The sequence below is a fragment of the Punica granatum genome, chromosome 5 (genome assembly GCF_007655135.1).
Source record: "Punica granatum isolate Tunisia-2019 chromosome 5, ASM765513v2, whole genome shotgun sequence".
Taxonomy (NCBI): domain Eukaryota; kingdom Viridiplantae; phylum Streptophyta; class Magnoliopsida; order Myrtales; family Lythraceae; genus Punica; species Punica granatum.
Window position 1 is genome coordinate 2,319,724 of NC_045131.1, and position 17,882 is coordinate 2,337,605.

At 41.7% G+C, this 17,882-nt stretch overlaps 5 protein-coding genes across 7 annotated transcripts; 3 read left to right on the plus strand and 2 right to left on the minus strand.

Moving 5' to 3' along the window:
• Positions 1-205: 205 nt before the first annotated feature.
• On the minus strand, positions 206-2,970 carry LOC116208156. Its single transcript, XM_031541422.1, has 9 exons — positions 2,773-2,970; positions 2,452-2,652; positions 2,188-2,317; positions 1,870-1,940; positions 1,651-1,699; positions 1,501-1,562; positions 1,238-1,341; positions 724-829; positions 206-458 (listed from the first exon to the last, which is right to left on the minus strand). Exons 1-9 carry the CDS (start codon positions 2,891-2,893, stop codon positions 364-366), a joined length of 939 nt encoding a protein of 312 aa, XP_031397282.1. The 5' UTR covers positions 2,894-2,970; the 3' UTR covers positions 206-363.
• Positions 2,971-3,272: 302 nt separating this feature from the next.
• LOC116208157 lies at positions 3,273-4,890 on the minus strand. The gene is made up of 3 exons (XM_031541423.1): positions 4,828-4,890; positions 4,445-4,524; positions 3,273-4,270 (listed from the first exon to the last, which is right to left on the minus strand). The coding sequence occupies exons 2-3, from the start codon at positions 4,470-4,472 to the stop codon at positions 3,564-3,566; spliced, it is 735 nt and encodes a 244-aa protein (XP_031397283.1). The 5' UTR covers positions 4,473-4,524; positions 4,828-4,890; the 3' UTR covers positions 3,273-3,563.
• Positions 4,891-4,926: 36 nt separating this feature from the next.
• On the plus strand, positions 4,927-7,387 carry LOC116208159 (probable E3 ubiquitin-protein ligase BAH1-like). Its single transcript, XM_031541425.1, has 6 exons — positions 4,927-5,793; positions 5,920-6,164; positions 6,260-6,505; positions 6,591-6,728; positions 6,877-6,935; positions 7,046-7,387. The coding sequence occupies exons 1-6, from the start codon at positions 5,586-5,588 to the stop codon at positions 7,161-7,163; spliced, it is 1,014 nt and encodes a 337-aa protein (XP_031397285.1). The 5' UTR covers positions 4,927-5,585; the 3' UTR covers positions 7,164-7,387.
• A 1,052-nt stretch (positions 7,388-8,439) lies between these two features.
• LOC116206814 (probable E3 ubiquitin-protein ligase BAH1-like) lies at positions 8,440-10,696 on the plus strand. The gene is made up of 7 exons (XM_031539620.1): positions 8,440-8,642; positions 8,870-9,132; positions 9,273-9,517; positions 9,611-9,856; positions 9,969-10,106; positions 10,260-10,318; positions 10,414-10,696. The coding sequence occupies exons 2-7, from the start codon at positions 8,925-8,927 to the stop codon at positions 10,517-10,519; spliced, it is 1,002 nt and encodes a 333-aa protein (XP_031395480.1). The 5' UTR covers positions 8,440-8,642; positions 8,870-8,924; the 3' UTR covers positions 10,520-10,696.
• A 618-nt stretch (positions 10,697-11,314) lies between these two features.
• On the plus strand, positions 11,315-17,776 carry LOC116208568 (D-lactate dehydrogenase [cytochrome], mitochondrial). Of its 3 annotated transcripts, none has more exons than XR_004157096.1 (18): positions 11,315-11,821; positions 12,022-12,124; positions 12,266-12,366; positions 12,770-12,818; positions 13,062-13,154; positions 14,116-14,230; positions 14,405-14,465; positions 14,684-14,720; positions 14,793-14,854; positions 15,128-15,224; positions 15,696-15,770; positions 15,841-15,949; positions 16,188-16,297; positions 16,383-16,445; positions 16,656-16,735; positions 16,850-16,980; positions 17,129-17,232; positions 17,500-17,776. XR_004157096.1 is itself a non-coding variant. In XM_031542080.1 (18 exons), the coding sequence occupies exons 1-18, from the start codon at positions 11,526-11,528 to the stop codon at positions 17,617-17,619; spliced, it is 1,746 nt and encodes a 581-aa protein (XP_031397940.1). In that variant the 5' UTR covers positions 11,320-11,525; the 3' UTR covers positions 17,620-17,776. The 3 variants fall into 3 exon arrangements, 2 of the variants coding, with proteins under 2 accessions (XP_031397940.1, XP_031397941.1); XM_031542080.1 differs by having other exon boundaries at positions 11,320-11,821; positions 17,189-17,232; XM_031542081.1 differs by lacking the exons at positions 14,684-14,720; positions 14,793-14,854 and having other exon boundaries at positions 11,320-11,821; positions 17,189-17,232.
• Positions 17,777-17,882: the final 106 nt, after the last annotated feature.

Genomic DNA, 17,882 nt, shown 5'->3' on the forward strand with positions numbered 1-17,882 from the left:
CCACAAGAACGTTGGTTCATGAGATTAGGACTAGCCATATTCATAGCCTCGGTTATATTATAGAACATATTATCTATCAAAAAAAAGACACAGAAATGGACACAATAATGTGCTTCCCCAGTTACGAAATTCTTTTGGGTGGGGAACTAGAAGTTGTAAGGATTGTATCATTTTATGTATGATGAAATATGGACTTACCAAAGTATTAACCACGATTAAGTCATGAAACAATTAATCAATCCATCATCAATTATTATAAGTGCTCGGCAAGATACAATTTATAATTTAGATGAGGGTACAAAAGCTGAGCGTCACTCGTGAGAAGGTCGAGCATTATACGATCTGCCATGGGGATGTTGAAGCTTATAATAGCCCGTATGCTATCAGACCATCGACAGTCTCAACAACCAGCTTTTTCATACGTACTAGCAGTAGCAGATAAGATCTCGCCTTTGGACCTGCAACCAAATCACCCCAGAATTAACAGCTTCAAAGTAGCATTGTCTGCATTAAACTATCAGAGCTCGAAGAGATACTAGACGAAAGATGCTGATATTATTAAATACGGGCCCTAACAATTTTAAGCAGGGAAAATGCTCAATGAACCCAACATTACACAATTGGTTGCATCGAATTCACCTCTCGATCTATTTATGCCCTCTGAAGATCCCAGAAATGTAAAAATTAATTTACAAGTTTATTACGTCGCATTTATTTACGTACCTAATGACATAGATGATATTTCATCTTGAAAGAAATGGCTTGCTCCTGTTGCGCTCCCTTTCTTGCATAGGCTTGTATTGATCTTATCAACAGCATCAAGCAAATCCTGCAAAGTCGAAAGCACATTGAACGTAGGACCTCATGCAACTTCAAAGATTGTAGTGAACTAGAGTATTCTGAGGCTGGACGTACAGCCTTTGGCAATAATATGTGGCCATTAGATTAGATCTACCTATGTCATCTTACATGGAAATTATTTCTACAGACAGATCTGATCGCTGATCACCACGCCCCATCTTCATCCAGCCTCGTATATATATGAACAAAACCATTCACAAATGAAGACGTGTACAGAGGACTGTGCACACATTCTTTGCGAATGTTATTATACATGCACATTTTGTCAAGGTCATAAGTATAGTTGTATTACCCCCAATTTTATCAAAGCCATTTCTCTAGCTATCAGCTTGTGTGTGAAGAATATTATAGTCAACAAAAAGGTAACTCGATATACCTCCCGTGATGCTAGGGCTTTCAAATAGGAAGGCAGGCTTTCGTAATCTTCTTTTGACACCTTCACCATAGATGTAGGAGCTTCTACAGGTTTCACAAGATCTTCTGCTATCCCAGTATTTCAAATCAAATGGTTTTGTAATCATCTTCACAAAATGACAGCCGCAAAAGGAGTGCAATAGTTTGTGACAGGGGTGAACCCCCTTGAACTAGGAAAAAGAGAAAAATCCGAAGTAGCTCTAGCAGTAGTACAAACTGTTCTACCTTCAGTTGCTGTTGCAGATTGAGATGACCGCTCCACAGAATCAGTTTTGCTCTCAAAGGATCTTCAAGTTGGAAACACGATAAACAATTAAAAGAATTGGCCAAGCTCCATAGTTACATATAATAATATCTTAGAAAAGATAAACTTACTTCATTGGTTGCCTCGAGCATAAATCTGATTCATTAGTTTTACTGTTTGCTGTAGAAAATGGTATAAGGAGAACAATTTTCAAGCACAAAATCAGAAAGACCATAAGATCAATGACACCTCCAAATAATCTAGTACAGTACATGCACGCTTGATACGAACCCTCAATGACATCCTTAATGCTGGAAGCATTGCTCATAAAGAAACTGATGTTTACTGACCTTCAGAAGCTAATGTAGCCAGAGATACATCTGAAATGCCAAGATTCTTCAAACTCAGTGATTCATCAAGTCTAACGAACATCAGGAAAGACAAAGGGTTGTGGATTTTGTTTCATCCAGAAACTGATAGCAGACCAATCATATTAATTAAGATCTATCATCCATTACTGTCGGTCAAGAAAGGAAAAATACCAATTGGACAATGTTTTGCGATATGGAGCAAAGCCACCTATATTGACGACCAATTGGTGTTCCCATTTTCATTTTTTTTTTCCAGATTTAATCTTAAGAACGGAATAATTATATGGGTAAGGATACAGAAGGTCCTCTTCAAGGCTGTTCATTGTAGAGCTTGCAGCAAAGACTCTCGGGGCATAAGAAGACAGCTTGTCCATCTCAAGAGGAGTTGACGCATCGGAAACCTCATCCTTTTCTTCAATATCAACCACTGATTTCATCAAAAGACTTGTGTTGAGATTCGAACGTCAAGGTAAGCAAAAATCGGCTGTACTATAAAAAATGAGAATTTGAACCTGAAATAATAATATAAAAAAAGAACCTCAAAATAACAAAATTAATTACCGGGATCGTATCCGAAGCTCCTGAGACGATCTTCAAGCTCAATGAGGGCGTTTTGGTTCATTTTGAAGACCTCGTTGCAGTGACCCAGCAGCTCTTCAAACGACACTGTCCCGAACGACATCGAATCCAGCATGTTCAGGTCGTTGCTGCAGCTCGACACCCGACGGTTCAGGGACTGTATGAAGGTCGACGAAGCTGAATCTGCTCAGTAAATCGCCGGTAACAGACAAAATAAGAAGGAAGACGATTCAATTTCTGGACAGAAATGTCCTAGGGTTCGTGAAGAAATGGAGCTAAAGAGAGGGAAGAGCAATGGCGCACCGAGAGGGATGGGGCGGCGGTCGATCGACTGCTTGAGGGCGTCGACACTGGTCTGCAAGTGGTTGCAGAAGGATCCGAGGCTCTTGCTGAGCATCGATATCGTCTCCTCCATCTTCTTCATCCTCTTCTTTCCACAGATCCACACAGCTTTCTCTCCTCTCTGCCAAATTCTCTGCGTGGGAAAACAAGAAAGGAGCGGGAAATGACTTGTCGGCTCTTTTCGAATGGAGATGACGGACGGCGATCGAATAACGTTAACGGAGACGGCGAGCACCGTTAGGTTGGACAAACGTTAATACGCCCTTGTGACAGTAATTCCTCACTGGGCCTGAGAAAAGATGGCCCGACTCATTGGTTGGTTTCAGTTTGCTAACTATCATCGAGTTGTGGTACTATACAGCCGGGTGTCGTGTTCGAGCTCACAGATGAAATCGAAGCTCCAAATAGGAAGTCGAATTCACGAACATTTGAAAACTCACATGCATACCATTGGAATCAACTTGGAAATGAGGACTGGGATTTCAGAAAAGAGAGGAAGACCCGGTTACACATTACAAAGCAGAAACTTTACAAAGCTCCGTGCACATATACATGCGGATATCTCTTCTGTCTCACATTTCGAGTTTTCGGGTACAATTTGCAGCTCAGAAGAATATCTAGCAGCAACCAGAACTTATCTAATCCACCACAAATATGTACATATCCATCATGAGAAGAAGAGATAATAAAGTTGATCAGGTGGCCACAAAACTGGGTTTTACAAGACAGGATCCTTGGAAGCCTTGAAAGAGTCACGGTCCGCAGCAACAGTCGATGGCATGCATCAGTTTCCTCCGAGGGCCGACAGCTATTAGCCCCATATCCTTGAGCTTATTCATTGTGAGGCTTGCGAGCTGAAACTTGTTCACACTCCTGCGCTCAAAGATCTGAACAAACTGCCCCAGCCCCAGCGACACTAACCACCTGCTCAACCCACCTGCGGTCTCAAGCTTCCTCTCGAGGTTTCGTGCTCTGAGTCTCTGCTTTATTAGACTGCACCCATTGGGGAAACTACAAGGGCTACTGAATCTTCGAATCTGCTCAATGCCATTTGAGGATTTCGATGGTTTCAGCAATTCACGGAACTTCTCAGAGCCAAGTTGGTACAGATGATGAGACTGTGGTTCTCGGGATGCAGGGAAGTCCAATGGAGACGTGACAAATCCACCCAAATGAATGCCTCCTCTAGGTGCCACTTCATCTGGATGTTGGCATTTCTTGCCCACAGTCGTCCTAAGGGAGCCCTCCACTGGCTTTGGACGTGCCTTTGGTGCTAAAATGTTTTCTACAACAGGTAGCGGAGGCAACAGAATGGTGACCCTCTGCTTCTTAACGACGACCCAGCTGCTACTGTCATGCAGGTCCATCTCCGAACAAGTGTAAGGATCGAAGCTCTCACTTTGAAGATCCAGCTCTTGCTTTCTTTGCTTTGCTTTCACCATTCCTCGTAAGTCGGGACCTGTTTGGCATATATTGCCATCAATCCTTTAACAAGCCGAGTCTTTCTAATTCCGTAAAAGGTCGTGAGCAATAACAACATGAAAACAGCAAAACAGTCTTGTTCTAAGCAGGTCTTCTGTGTGAACGAAGAAAACGGAAATGAAAATCCCAAGAATCTGATTAGATTAGGTACCTATTATCAAATGGAGCAATCGGCGCATCGTCTAAGAATTTCAGGCCATATGCAGGACAGGCTATACCTATCCTCTAATGCTGAACATTCAGAATCAACAGACAGATGAACATCGGCCCTTACAAGATTCAATCATATGCATATGTCGAGATAAGAAATTGCCGGGGGAAATTCAACTGGCGTCACGAAGGACCAAACCAGAACTTCGACGTGCTCAAAGAACAGCTAATATTGATCATAAACAGAAAAACTGAGACCCTATTTCAGCGTATTATAAGTGAAGAGAAGCCATTGGCTCCCACCAGCACGTGAATTCAGCAAAGAATCAAATACACACAGACAAGAACATCAGCAGTTGAAGGATTTGCAGAGTAAAGGCAAACCTGAAAGTCCACAAACCCTAGCAGACGATCGAAGAGCGGAGATAGGAGAGATCGGGCGAGATGATGCAAATGGTACGGAGAGAGTCTTCGACTCTGCTCGATGAACTGAAGGATCCGGAAATGGAAACGGGTCGGGCTTCACTAACGGGTCAATAATCTGGGCCTACGCTGGGCCCAACCTGGTCAGCTCGGATTCATCGCCGGGCTCCGGATAAGTCAACGAGCCCAAAATCCAATTCGAACCGTCCCGACATCTGTTTGTCCGGTCGTTCAAGGAGGAGATCACGAGCACGTGCGGTGCATGCGCCCTTCCCGACCGGGAATCCCGACGTTGCCGCGGGACTCTGCTGCTGCTTCAAAAGTTTCAAAACCTCCCCCTCTTTGTCTCGCCTTCATCTCCATCATCGGTTCGTCCCTGCCCTTCCCACTCTCGCTGGGAATTGCGATCTCAGCTCATGCTTCCCAACTCATCGGTAAGTCGACGGACGAGCTCGCCAGCTAGCTCCTGATACCATTCCTGGCTCTACTTGGTCACCAAGAAACCGAAAAGCTCCGTATAGCAAAGGAAAATCAATCGTACTAAAGCCGCATCGAACATCATAGATCATCATCCTCTCTTTCTTAAGCAGCTCCTCTTTAATCTCATTGATTATATGATTGATTTTGTCGAGTTTGCGGCATCGTTGGCGCGTTTGATTACACGGGACTGTGGATTCGACTAGGGATTCGGTGGGATCAATTGCTCCATTCATGAGAAGATGAAGTTCGAGGAGATGTTCACGGAGTACCTGCACGGAGATCAGGAGCGCTTCCTCGATAAGTGCTCCCATGTCGAGTATAAGCGGCTGAAGGAAGTCCTCAAGAGCTGCCGCAGTTGCAAGCATTCTGAGAATTCTTGCTCTTCTGAGCAAGAGAGCGCCAATGGCAATGAAGCCAAGGGATTGTGTCAGTGCGAAAGTTGTCCATGTAACGGTCTGTTTCATCTGCTTTTTTTTTTTTTGTCCTGTTATATAAATTTCTGGGCAGAAGTTCGGAGTCAATGCTACTGTCTGTGTCTTATACCGGACAGTTGATTTGATCTTGAATTCCTAGTTTGCGATCAGAAATTTTTCACCGAGCTGATGAAGGAAGCTTCAGATGTAGCCGGATGTTTTCGCATTAGAGTCAGACATCTGCTCCATCTTCATATGGCAACTGGAATGCAGAAGTACATAAAGTTCCTGCGCCATTGCTTTAGGGATGATCAACAGCTCAAGCTCCAGGAGGGAAGAGTGCTAATTCAATACATTACTATAAATGCCATTGCCATCAGGAAGATCCTCAAGAAGTATGACAAAGTATGTAGCTGAATGAGTCTGTGACGGTCGGTCATCCTCGTGTTTGACTGAATTTTCTTTCTCCGTTAGTTACCGAGCCTTGCACACCTTTGCAGGTTCATGGCTCGACGAATGGAGAGAATTTCAGATCCAAGATGAGGGCCAAACATTTAGAGCTTTTGCAATCGCCATGGCTGATAGAATTGGGAGCCTTTTTTATGAATATCAGGGGATCGAATGCTGAACGTTCCCAAGGCTCGAATCAATACTCTTTTGACTTTGATGCTGCACGACCTGTGATGACTATGTCTCTCCTGGAATCCGCAGAACTTGAATATGATCTGACTTGTGCTATTTGCCTGGTATAATCATCCCTTTTTCAGTCGGACGCAAAAGTTTCCCGTTATATACAAATAATTTGATTTTGTTCTTCTTACTAATTGCCAGGATACCGTGTTCAACCCGTACGCTTTGAGCTGTGGTCATCTGTTTTGCAAGCTGTGCGCACGTTCTGCTGCTTCCATGATGATCTTCCAAGGGCTTAAAGCCGCAAGTCCTAATGCGAAATGCCCCGTTTGTCGAGAGGTAAGGACTTTCAACCCTGTTGTAGTTCAATTTGTAACTCTGAAAAATTACAGGAGAGATGGGAATAATTTCTTCACTGGCCTGTACTGTATTTTGCTTTCATGATCCTGCTCGAGTTACTCGTTTCCAAATGTGAACTCTTCTGCAGGCAGGAGTATATGCCAATTCCGTGCACATGTTGGAACTCAATCTGCTCTTGAAAAACAGGTAATCGAATCGAACACTTTGACACGAACTTTCAGGAATATTTAGAGATAAAGAAAGAGAGAGTTGATTATATCTGAATACACACTGTGAAATGATGAAATCACTTGCAGGTGCAAGGAGTACTGGAAGGAGAGGATGATAGCCGAACGTGCAGAGATTGTGAAGCAGTACAAGGAGTACTGTGACTTCCAGACCAAATACGCGATTGGACATCAACTTCTGCTCTAGCTCAATATTTCATATAATCATATGAACAGCAATTAATTGTTCGAGATGTTCACACTGCATTTTTTGAAAGAAGGAATAGTCGGTCATGCATTTGTATCGTAAATTTTTTGGACAAGTGTCAGTAATTTTACTCGTATAATCAAAGATTTACAAACACTCATCCAGATCATTTGTGTCCTAAATTTGCTCTATGACAGCTTCAGAATTCGGTAATACCAGCGAGTATACAATGATGCTTATCTGATCAGAATCCTGGTGCCTTATTCTTACATATGCTCTCCCGGCAGGTGTTTTCACTGCTCTGGCATTGTAATTGGGACAGAACAATGGGAGAGATTCTACACAATTCTTTTTTTTTTTTTCTAAATAAGATTCTACACAATTCAGTTCGTACTTTCATGTCTGAGAGAACAACTGAAATTTCCAATACAATTAACTAGGAAAATTTGATAGCGTATTTGATTTTAGAGTTAAAGTAGAGTTAAGTTTTGATTTTAATTGAGTTGTAATAATTGTGTCGTTGAATTATTAAAAAAAAGTATGAAAAAGTAATGAATAGTCGAGAGAATTTAGTATTAAAAATTGAATTGAATATAATGGAGTTGTATGTGGATTTATGTATGAAGCTCACTTTTTTTATTTTGAAGTGTTAATTTTTATTGTGTAGTGAGTAGAGTTAAAATTATAGTTAAAATTTTAAAATTCAATTACGAAATCAAACGGAGTATGAGGATCTTAGATTGGAGAAAGTCTTATATAACCAGTATACCACGAGGTAATGTCATAAGTTAACGAGTATACTACGTGGTAATATCACAAGTTAATAAAAAAATTTCAATATTTATTGACTGTTGTTAAAAATAGACTGTTTTTATATGTCCGGTAATAATGTGCTACATTGTATATTCGTTGTTCTCCCCAAGCTGAACAGTCTTGTGAGGTTTGGGTACCCCTGCCGAATGTGGTCCCTCTCATCCAATGGTCACATGACCTGTTGGATAATCTGAGAGGCCGGAACTCCCCTGCACTCCCTGTCATGGATCTGCCCATGAAACGTACCGCCAACCCCGTTTAGGTCAGGTTAATGAACTGAAGGATCCGGGGTAACGGAACGGGTCGGGTTTCACTGTTGGGTCAATAATATGGGCCTATCCTTGGACCGTTCTGGTCATCACGGGGCTCCAGGGACAGGTCAACGAGCCCAAAATCAAATTAAAACCGACCCGACAAATCAACGAGCCCAATATGTCCGGTCGTTTCAACGGGGAATCACAAACACGTGCGGCTCATGCACCGTTCCCGCTTCTCCTCATAGCCTGCGAATCCCGACGTGGCCGCGGGACTTCGTTGCTGTTTCAAAAGAATCAAAAGCTTTTCTCCATCTGCCTCCCGGCCCCTTCATCTCCATCGCCGACACGGCTCTCGGATTCCCTCTCCCTCCGGCACCTCTGATATCGGTTCGCGCTCTTCAATTCATCGGTGAGTTGATCGATGAGCTCGCCTGCTGGTTCCTGTTTCCATCACTCCTAGCTCTGCTTGATCGCCGAGAAAGCAAGCAAAACGTCGATATAACGAAGGAAGATAAATTCCTGAGAAATTAGAGTTTCTCGTCCTCTGAGCTGCTTCCGTATTATCTCATTGATTACTTGATTGATTTTGTTGAGTTTACGCCATCGTTGGTGCGTTGGATCCTCGCTTTTCGACAGGGGCTGCTGATTCGATTAGGGATTCGGTGGGATTCTCCGTTCGCTCCATGTGAGGATGAAATTCGGGGAGACGTTCACGGAGTACTTGCACGGTGATCAGGAGTGGTTCCTTGACAAATTCTCTCATGTCGAATACAAGCGGCTGAAGAAGGTCCTCAAGAGCTGCCGCAGTTGCAAGCACTTGGAGAGCTCTTGCTCTTCGGAACAAGACTGTGCCGATGGCAATGAGGACAAGCGATTGTGTCAGTGCGAAAGTTGCTCATGTAAGTGTCCGTTTCATCCGTGTTTTGTTCTGTAATATAAATTTATGGGCTAGTGTTCATAGTCGAAGTTACTGTCATAAGTATGTGTTCTATACCGGACATTTGATTTGAAAGCTTAACCGGGGACTTTGATTTCGCAGTGTGCGATCAGAAGTTCTTCACCGAGCTGATGAAGGAGGCTACAGATATAGCTGGATGTTTTCGCACGAGGGTCAGGCATCTGCTCCATCTTCATGTTGCCACAGGAAAGCAGAGGTACCTACTGTTCCTGCGCCACTGTTTCAGGGATGATCAACAGCTCATGCTTCAGGAGGGAAGAATGCTGATTCAATATATCACCATGAATGCCATCGCCATCAGGAAGATTCTCAAGAAGTACGATAAAGTATGTACATGAATGATGCCGATTAGGTCGATCACCTTGTTTGTCCGAATTTTCTATCCGTTAGTTACTGGGGATTCTGCTGCACCTTTACAGGTTCATGGCTCGGTCAGTGGAAAAAATTTCAGATCCAAGATGCGGGCTGAGCATACAGAGCTTTTGCAGTCACCGTGGCTGATCGAATTGGGAGCTTTCTATATGAATTTCAGGGGATCGAATTCTGAATGTTCTGAGGGCTCGAGTCAATTCTCCTTTGACTTTGATGCTGCACAACCTGTGATGACAATGTCTCTCCCTGATTCAATGAAACTGGAATACAATCTGACATGTGCTATTTGCCTGGTATAATCCATATTTCAAATGGAGACAAAAATTCCTTTCATTCGCGAGCGAGTGTGTGATGGGTATATATACATATGTTCTTTATAATTTGGTTCTACTTATTAATTGCCAGGATACTGTGTTCAACCCATACGCCCTGAGCTGTGGTCATCTATTTTGCAAGTTGTGCGCTTGTTCTGCTGCTTCCGTGATGGTCTTCCAAGGGCTTAAGTCCGCAAGTCACGAAGCAAAGTGCCCGGTTTGTCGAGAGGTGCGGACTCTGAGTTTCAATCCCATTTTGTGATCTCAATTGTGTCTCTGTTAAGTTACCTGAGAGACGGGAAGGATATCTTTGCAGTCCTGTGTATTGCTTTCATGATCTTGGTTGAGTTACTTGTTCGACTGCTGAACTCCACTTCTGCAGGCTGGGGTATATGCCAATTCCGTGCACATGCTAGAACTTGATTTGCTGTTGAAGAACAGGTGATTGACTCGAGCACTTCGACATAAAATTTTGGTCATAATTGAGAGAGAGAGCTCGTTGAATCTGACTACACACTCTGTGAGATCACTTGCAGGTGCAAGCAGTACTGGAAGGAGAGGATGATAGCCGAACGCGCGGAAATGGTGAAGCAGTCCAGGGAGTACTGGGACCTGCAGACCAAGTACATGATTGGATATTAACTTCTTTCAGGCACAATCCATATAATTATTATAAAGGCAATGTATTGTCAACGTGTTTATACTGCTTTTAAAAGATGAAATTGTTCATCTATTCATTCGTGTCATAAATTTGCTGCTGAACAGCTCTGGAATTCTGCTGATCAATCCCAGTATGGACTTATGTTTATTCGCTGAGAATCCTGCTGCCTCAGTTTTTTTTTTTAAACATATGCTCTCTCGGCAGTGTTAAGAAAAAATCAAAAGTCGAAAAGGAAAATTTCATGGTGTGTTTGGTTTCAGAGTTAAAGTAAGTTTAATTTTGATTGTGAAAAAAGACAAGTGATTGTGTAGTGTGTTGAGTTAAAGTTAAAAGTTAAAATTTTTAACTGCGAAATCAAACGGAAAGGATTGAGGCCCGGATTATTTTGCGTCTGGGGACCATTGGATAAAGGACATACCCTTGCTAAATGTGGGCCTTTCACATCCAACTGAGGCAGGGTTTCCCGGATGGTGCGACCGGGACCTTCGTTGTATATTCTTAGCTGATCTGCCCGTGAAATGCATCATCCGAGCTCGAGCCTTCAAGGCACAACATGATTAAGAATGACTCCCACGCTCAACGTTGGACATGCAATAGTTAATTGTCGTGGTTAACTTATATTTAATTACGATTTATATGGGAAAAAGACGAAGAAGGAAAATCAAATTCGACCCAAGCCTATCGACAAAGATTGGTTCGAGCAGTTTAAAACTCGTCAGCAGAGCATTTAGGGGGCCCGAACTGATTAGTCGGGGCGGGGACTTCCCAATGGCAGGAGGCAACCCGTAATTAGATTCAAACTCAAGCCTGACTTGAAGTTGACCAATCCAATCCCACGTGCTGTCCTGATCTGAACTTGAGCTCATCCACGGAAGCTTTGCTCAAAAATCCGGACCTTTTCTTGCTCACCTCTCCGTCTGCATTCAGTCGATCATTTCCGATTTACCCAAACAGATACATAGAGAGAGATTCGTATAGTGTTTTCACATGGCTTTGAGCTCGTGGCTCTCCCGCCTCCGCTACTCCTCGAGGGCCGCCTTCCTTAGCAGCTCCCGCGCCGGCCGTCCACATTCCATCGGCCTCCGCGCTCCCTCTTCCCGTCCTCCTCCTTATCAGTGTCGAGGCGCAAACAACCAGGTCGTTGCTCCTTCGAGATATCACGGCAGCTCGGAAGAACCGTTCCTACTGTGGCCGAGGGCTCTGCTTCCGGTGGCGGTTGCCGCGTCAGCTGCATCGATGGCGCTTCAGTCTCAGGCGAATCCCTCACTCTGCGATGATTCCAGGTGCGAGCTTTGATACTGTCGTAGCAATCTCTAATAACAGAACTAGTACATAGACTAGAGCTAGTGGCACAGACACGAGCCACTGGCGTTGTTTGTCTGGGAGTTTGAACATAGCTGGTTTTAACTTCAAAAATTGCTTGTTCTTCACTCCTTGATTAGTTTGATTTAATTGGAAGTGTTCATATTCTTTCTTCTGTTAGACAAGTCCGATTTGGAGGCAAAGGGAGCACTGAGTTCGTGGTGAAGGGCAATCATAAGGAAGTTCCAAGACAGCTTATTGATGAACTCAGTACAATCTGCGGAGTACGTAATGCAATAAACATAAATAACATCATGTCGTCTTTCAACTTTGAAGCAGATTAATGTCGTTGCGCCGATCACAAACAAGACAGGATTTTCTGATACTCATTATGAGAGCGTGATAGTTTTCCATGAACCTTACAGGAAGACATGACTCTTGATTATGACGAGAGGGCTTTTCACGGGAAACCACAGAACAGTTTCCATAAAGCTGTTAACATTCCAGATGTGGTCGTCTTCCCCAGGTTAGTTTGAATGTATGGGACATTGATTCATGAATAATGAAGTGATTCTCTAGAAATTGGTTTCAGGTGTTTTATTTTGACATTGCACCAGAAAATCCAACTGAATCTAGAAAATAGACAATTAGTGGATTATCTGATCTAATGATATGATGCTCAGTGAGGGCTTATCATGTTGATGAATTATCAAATGACTTTCTGTGATCATCACCATGAAAGTGGCAGTACAAGGAGCATATTTGATGATGCTGTAGTTATTGTCTTTAGTAGGAACATGAATAGTTCGCGTCAGTTTTTAAGACTCTATTGCTTATTCCAGCTTGCCTCTAGGTCTGCCTGTGTTATGGTTGATCCTTGCATGTAACATTAGACGCTGTTTCCTCACATTTGCTTTATGGACATGCAGGTCAGAAGAACAAGTTTCCAAGATAGTTCAGTCTTGTAATAAACGCAAGGTACTATTTCAAGCGTCTGTAATGGTCTTTCAATGGTATAACTGTAACTTTAGTATTCCAGGAAAGAAAGATCTTACACGAAACCAAAGCCAAGGATATTGTTGCGCAAAAGTGATGTGATAGAGTGTATAAAGATTGCATCCATTCATCAAGTCATATGCCTGAGATATTTCTACCTTACAATCTACATAATCTGATTTTTCCTTAATAGCTTAATTTGGCCTGCTTCTATTCCATATGCAGGTTCCTATCGTGCCTTATGGTGGAGCCACATCAATTGAAGGTCACACTTTATCTCCCAACGGTGGTGTTTGTATAGATATGTCATTGATGAACGTATGTAATAGTGACCTTATTTTCCAACTTATATATTTTCTCACAAAATACAAAAATCTATTTTTTGATGTGGACTTTTGGAGCATGAGTTTGTCTGGTAGTCTTATGATCACTTTAATAGGTAATTTCTTTTATGCTTCATACTCCAAGTTAGGTTCATCTCCGTAATAATCTAATAATCCCATGAACTAAGTTAGAAACCTGGAAGCTTACGAACGCGAGGGGCGTCCGTCAAGATAAAAGTGACTCCTCTCTGTGGGGATAATGATTATTCTATCATGGAATGAATTTGAAAATTCTTCTGGCATGCATCTTTCATTGAAATGTGATTGGCCTTGCAATTGCAACTGTGATCAGCAATAATTTGATACAAGTGTTCCCATGGGCCACATTGTTGTCCTAATAGGAAGCTGCCATTGGGTTTTTGAACTCACTGCAATTGAAGTTTCACGCAGTTCATACCTACGTATTTTCTGTGGATTTCTTTGAGCAAGCTAATCATATGCCTCTTAGGATATCTGAAATGGTTTTTGCAATTGTGATCTTCGGCATATCAGTTGATATACGTCCTACTTGTGCCTGTGCGTGCCTGATCAGTTGAGACTGGAAAGCTAGGTGAAGCACAGCTAATTTATAATACTGTAAACTGAATGCGGTTAAATTTGATTTGCCTGACATTTTGTGTACCTATAAAAGTTAATCTAAGCAACAGACCACATTTTGTGTACTTCCAGAGGAATTTTGCAGGGAGAATCTTTTTCCCCTGCACTAAGCAGTAGTTTTATAAATAATTTTGCAAATATAATCTTCATTATTACAGATAATCCATTTATTAGCTTAATTACTGGTGCAACTGAGCATATAGCTCTTGTCAGACAAATGCAACTCTACAAAAAGTGAATTTGATTTAGTACTGCTATCTCTGGAAATTTTAACTGTTATCCTCAATAATATATTGCAGAAGGTTAAAGCTTTACATGTGGAGGACATGGATGTGGTTGTTGAACCTGGCATTGGGTGGATGGAGCTCAATGAATACCTCGAGCCTTATGGTTTATTCTTTCCTCTTGATCCAGGCAAGTTTTTATCTTTTCGCCTTGAGTTGGATCTGATTTATGCTCATATATATTCTTATTATTTGCTTTATTGAAACTCCTGTTCCATTTATATAGGTTAATCTTATCAAAATGCTTTGCTTTTTCATATCTTTTACTTCACCGAAATTTTATTTGCAAATGTTTGATGGACAGGACCTGGTGCAACCATTGGGGGTATGTGTGCCACTCGATGCTCTGGTTCTCTGGCTGTAAGGTAGCTTCCTTCGCTTAAATTCACTGCATTCTTTGATCATTAATTTTTTTATTACTTTCACACCACATAGCTACTTTATATCTTATTCTGCAAGATATGTCCTGAAACTCTACCTTACAACATATTCTTTTAAAATTCCAAAGCAAATGGCACTCTCCTAAAGATATTTCCATGAACTATAGCCTTGATGGCTTTAATGATTTTGCAATAGCATGTAGGTATGGCACTATGCGTGACAATGTCATCAATCTCAAGGTGTGCCATTTTCTGATTTGGACGTTGATCTGTTCACATGAGACTTGGTCTTTTACACTTTATAATTTCCAGGTGGTTCTTCCTGATGGAGATGTTGTCAAGACAGCGTCTCGTGCACGAAAGAGTGCTGCCGGGTCTGTTTCTTATCTTTTTTGACCAGTTTTGCATGAGGCAGTTTACCTCCTTATACACAATTAATATGCATTACTATGTAGTGTAGTGATCCTATAAAATTTGTTGTAATCATGCTATTCCTTTGTCCTTGTCTCAAAGCAGTGTGACTATCATGATTATTGGTTAGCAACTTCTCTTGATAGATGGTTTTGCTTTTATGCTGGGTAGCACAATATTTTATTACTTCGTACAATGTGGGCAAGCTGCTAAATTTGTAGACTTCTGACTCGTAGGTATGATTTGACTCGCCTGATTATCGGAAGTGAAGGAACCTTGGGTGTGATAACAGAGGTCACTCTACGACTTCAGAAACTTCCGCAGCATTCAGTGGTACTTATGCTTTCTCCATAGTTTGAGCTTTTCATTTCATTGTGTATAGATTTATCAGGGCGTCGGATAGTTAACACTCTGTATTTGTATCTTTTCTACTTAGCTGAATGGCTTCTGATTTTATTTATCATTTTGCTGCTGGAAACAGCCACATATAAGGGAATGTTCTGATGATCAGTACTCTGGGTAATTTTATTGGTGATTGGGCCCTATATGACTAAAGGCAACCAAGCAGACAAATGATAATAACTATTATGTTACTTGTTATTTGTCGGTTGTGGATTTGTTAGTAAATGTCATACTTGCTGGAGGAGATATAACTTTCATTTACACTAGTGTTATTTTAGACGAGAATATGTACTTGTTTCATTTCAGTCCCATGTCTCGGGTTTTAGAAGCATGAGAAAAGTTCTTAGGTTGATTTGCTTGCATTAATAGATTTTGATTAACTCATCTCTACAATTATCGCAGGTTGCTATGTGTAACTTCCCAACTATTAAGGATGCTGCAGATGTCGCCATCGCCACTATGCTCTCTGGAATTCAGGTAGTTTGCTCTGTATTGCCATGGAGGTATCTATCAATGTCACTGTACTTAAACTTGATATGCTAATCAGGTATCAAGGGTGGAGCTGTTGGACGAGGTTCAAGTGAAAGCCATTAATCTTGCTAATGGGAAGAATCTACCTGAAGTTCCAACATTGATGTTTGAATTCATTGGCACAGGTATGCCAGTGCCCATTACCATCCGCAGATATTAAGTGTATATCATCGGACTGGAAACACCTAATTTCAGCTCTACTGAGCTTGATAAGTTCATGTACTGATTGTTCCCCTGGAGAAATAGCAAGTTGATCTTCTGTTGCAGATGCGTCTCTGTATTCATTCATGGAGCACCGTATAAGTTTTAACTCTTTTTTCACTTTTATTACATCAGCTTATTTATATTTTCTCGGTTTTGTAGAGGCATACTCACGAGAGCAAACACAGATTGTCCAGAAGATTGTTTCTGAGCACAATGGCTCGGATTTTGTATTTGCAGAAGACCCTGAAGCAAAGAAGGAACTTTGGAAGGTATAGCCATTAGTTGAATATACCTGTAGGTCATAACCGCCAGTTCTTTTGATATGTACCTTTCTAATGATTTACTTTTATGCAGATAAGAAAGGAGGCACTCTGGGCTTGCTTTGCTATGGAGCCCAACTTTGAGGCAATGATTACGGTAAGTAAATTATGTCCATATCAGCTAAGTCTTCAGCTTCAGTATATTTGACTTTCAAACAGAATTAGATTTGCCAACGTAGTTGCTTCAACATCAAGGACAATTGTAACTTTCTTCTTGGATGGTTTAATTGGTCCCCCCCACTGAAGAGTGAGTTTCCATTTCCTTCTAAATTATATTTCCCCGATGGTTTACCTATTCTAACTGCAGGATGTATGTGTTCCCCTCTCACACCTAGCTGAACTGATATCAAGGTCCAAGGAAGAGCTCAATGCATCACCCTTGGTCTGGTGAGTTATTGAAATTCTCTTGATTATAGATATAAAAAAATATTATCCATCTTTCTTCTACCGATCCCATATAGATCATGGTCTAATTATACTTGCACGAATTACTGATGACAGCACCGTTATTGCTCATGCTGGGGATGGGAACTTCCACACAGTTGTTCTCTTCAATCCTGACCAAGAAGATCAAAGGCGCGAAGCAGAAAGACTTAATCATTTTATGGTCCACACAGCCTTGTCAATGGAAGGTAAGATTTTCCCTCAGGCTTATTGGAAGATGGACAAAGAACTTCTATACCCCAGTACTGACCGAAAAGTCCTCATATTTTTCATGCTTATATATCAAATTAAAATTGTCAATCTCAAGTTTAAGTTGACCTAGTTTTATATTCTTAGCTGAATGAGAGACTTGTCGATCAAGAAGATCCTCGTGCTAAAATATTCCTGGTTGAGCAGGAACATGTACTGGCGAGCATGGTGTTGGCACCGGGAAGATGAAGGTTAGCAGTCTCAAGTTTTGTGTGTTATGACCAGTTGTTTTCTTACTGAATTCCGATGGAGAAGAAGTGCAAGTCTACAGTAGGCGTTCTTTTGGATTCCATCATTGTGAACCTTCCATTTTATTGTCTCTGCAGTCTGCTGCCATGATGAGATAACCCTTTCAATTTCAGTTGCTTTTGCCCTGATCTTGGGTTGGTTTGGTTTTAGAGTGTTCATCGCCAATTTCGTTTCCTGATGAGAACCTGGCTTTCTGTACATGCTTGCAGTATCTCGAGAAGGAGCTAGGGATAGAGAACTTGAGGACGATGAGAAGGATCAAACAAGCCCTGGATCCGAACAATATCATGAACCCGGGAAAGCTGATCCCTCCACACATATGCTTCTGAGATCCCTTCACATACAAAGTGTAAGTCCTTTTCAATAAACGACTACGAATTCTTATGCCATCTCCGGTTCAGCCGAATTTTAAAAGGGCTACAATGTATCTGTACACCACTGATTGTCTTGTCAAAAATAAAATGTCAAAAAATTGAGATTAATGAATGTCAGTGCTTTGAGTTATGCACATAAAAGCCTTTGTTTTCTCCCCGGTAAAATTAATAATTTTCAGACGGTAAAATGGTAATCGACATCTGCGGCGGCATCATGC

Excerpts from the sequence above, each read along its gene's own strand:
- LOC116208159 (XM_031541425.1), top strand. The coding sequence starts at position 5,586 with ATGAAGTTCGAGGAGATGTTCACGGAGTACCTGCACGGAGATCAGGAG. Across the intron at positions 6,506-6,590 it reads TGACTTGTGCTATTTGCCTG|GATACCGTGTTCAACCCGTA; the intron begins GTATAATCATCC and ends ACTAATTGCCAG. Across the intron at positions 6,936-7,045 it reads AATCTGCTCTTGAAAAACAG|GTGCAAGGAGTACTGGAAGG; the intron begins GTAATCGAATCG and ends AATCACTTGCAG.
- LOC116208568 (XM_031542080.1), top strand. The coding sequence starts at position 11,526 with ATGGCTTTGAGCTCGTGGCTCTCCCGCCTCCGCTACTCCTCGAGGGCC. Across the intron at positions 12,367-12,769 it reads GATGTGGTCGTCTTCCCCAG|GTCAGAAGAACAAGTTTCCA; the intron begins GTTAGTTTGAAT and ends ATGGACATGCAG. Across the intron at positions 12,819-13,061 it reads AGTCTTGTAATAAACGCAAG|GTTCCTATCGTGCCTTATGG; the intron begins GTACTATTTCAA and ends TTCCATATGCAG.
- LOC116206814 (XM_031539620.1), top strand. The coding sequence starts at position 8,925 with ATGAAATTCGGGGAGACGTTCACGGAGTACTTGCACGGTGATCAGGAG. Across the intron at positions 9,133-9,272 it reads TCAGTGCGAAAGTTGCTCAT|TGTGCGATCAGAAGTTCTTC; the intron begins GTAAGTGTCCGT and ends TTGATTTCGCAG. Across the intron at positions 10,107-10,259 it reads AGTGCCCGGTTTGTCGAGAG|GCTGGGGTATATGCCAATTC; the intron begins GTGCGGACTCTG and ends CCACTTCTGCAG.
- LOC116208157 (XM_031541423.1), bottom strand. The coding sequence starts at position 4,472 with ATGCGCCGATTGCTCCATTTGATAATAG. Across the intron at positions 4,271-4,444 it reads ATTGCTCCATTTGATAATAG|GTCCCGACTTACGAGGAATG; the intron begins GTACCTAATCTA and ends TATGCCAAACAG.
- LOC116208156 (XM_031541422.1), bottom strand. The coding sequence starts at position 2,893 with ATGAAGAAGATGGAGGAGACGATATCGATGCTCAGCAAGAGCCTCGGA. Across the intron at positions 2,318-2,451 it reads GAGCTTCGGATACGATCCCG|TGGTTGATATTGAAGAAAAG; the intron begins GTAATTAATTTT and ends TGATGAAATCAG. Across the intron at positions 1,342-1,500 it reads ATCTGCAACAGCAACTGAAG|AAGATCTTGTGAAACCTGTA; the intron begins GTAGAACAGTTT and ends CTGGGATAGCAG.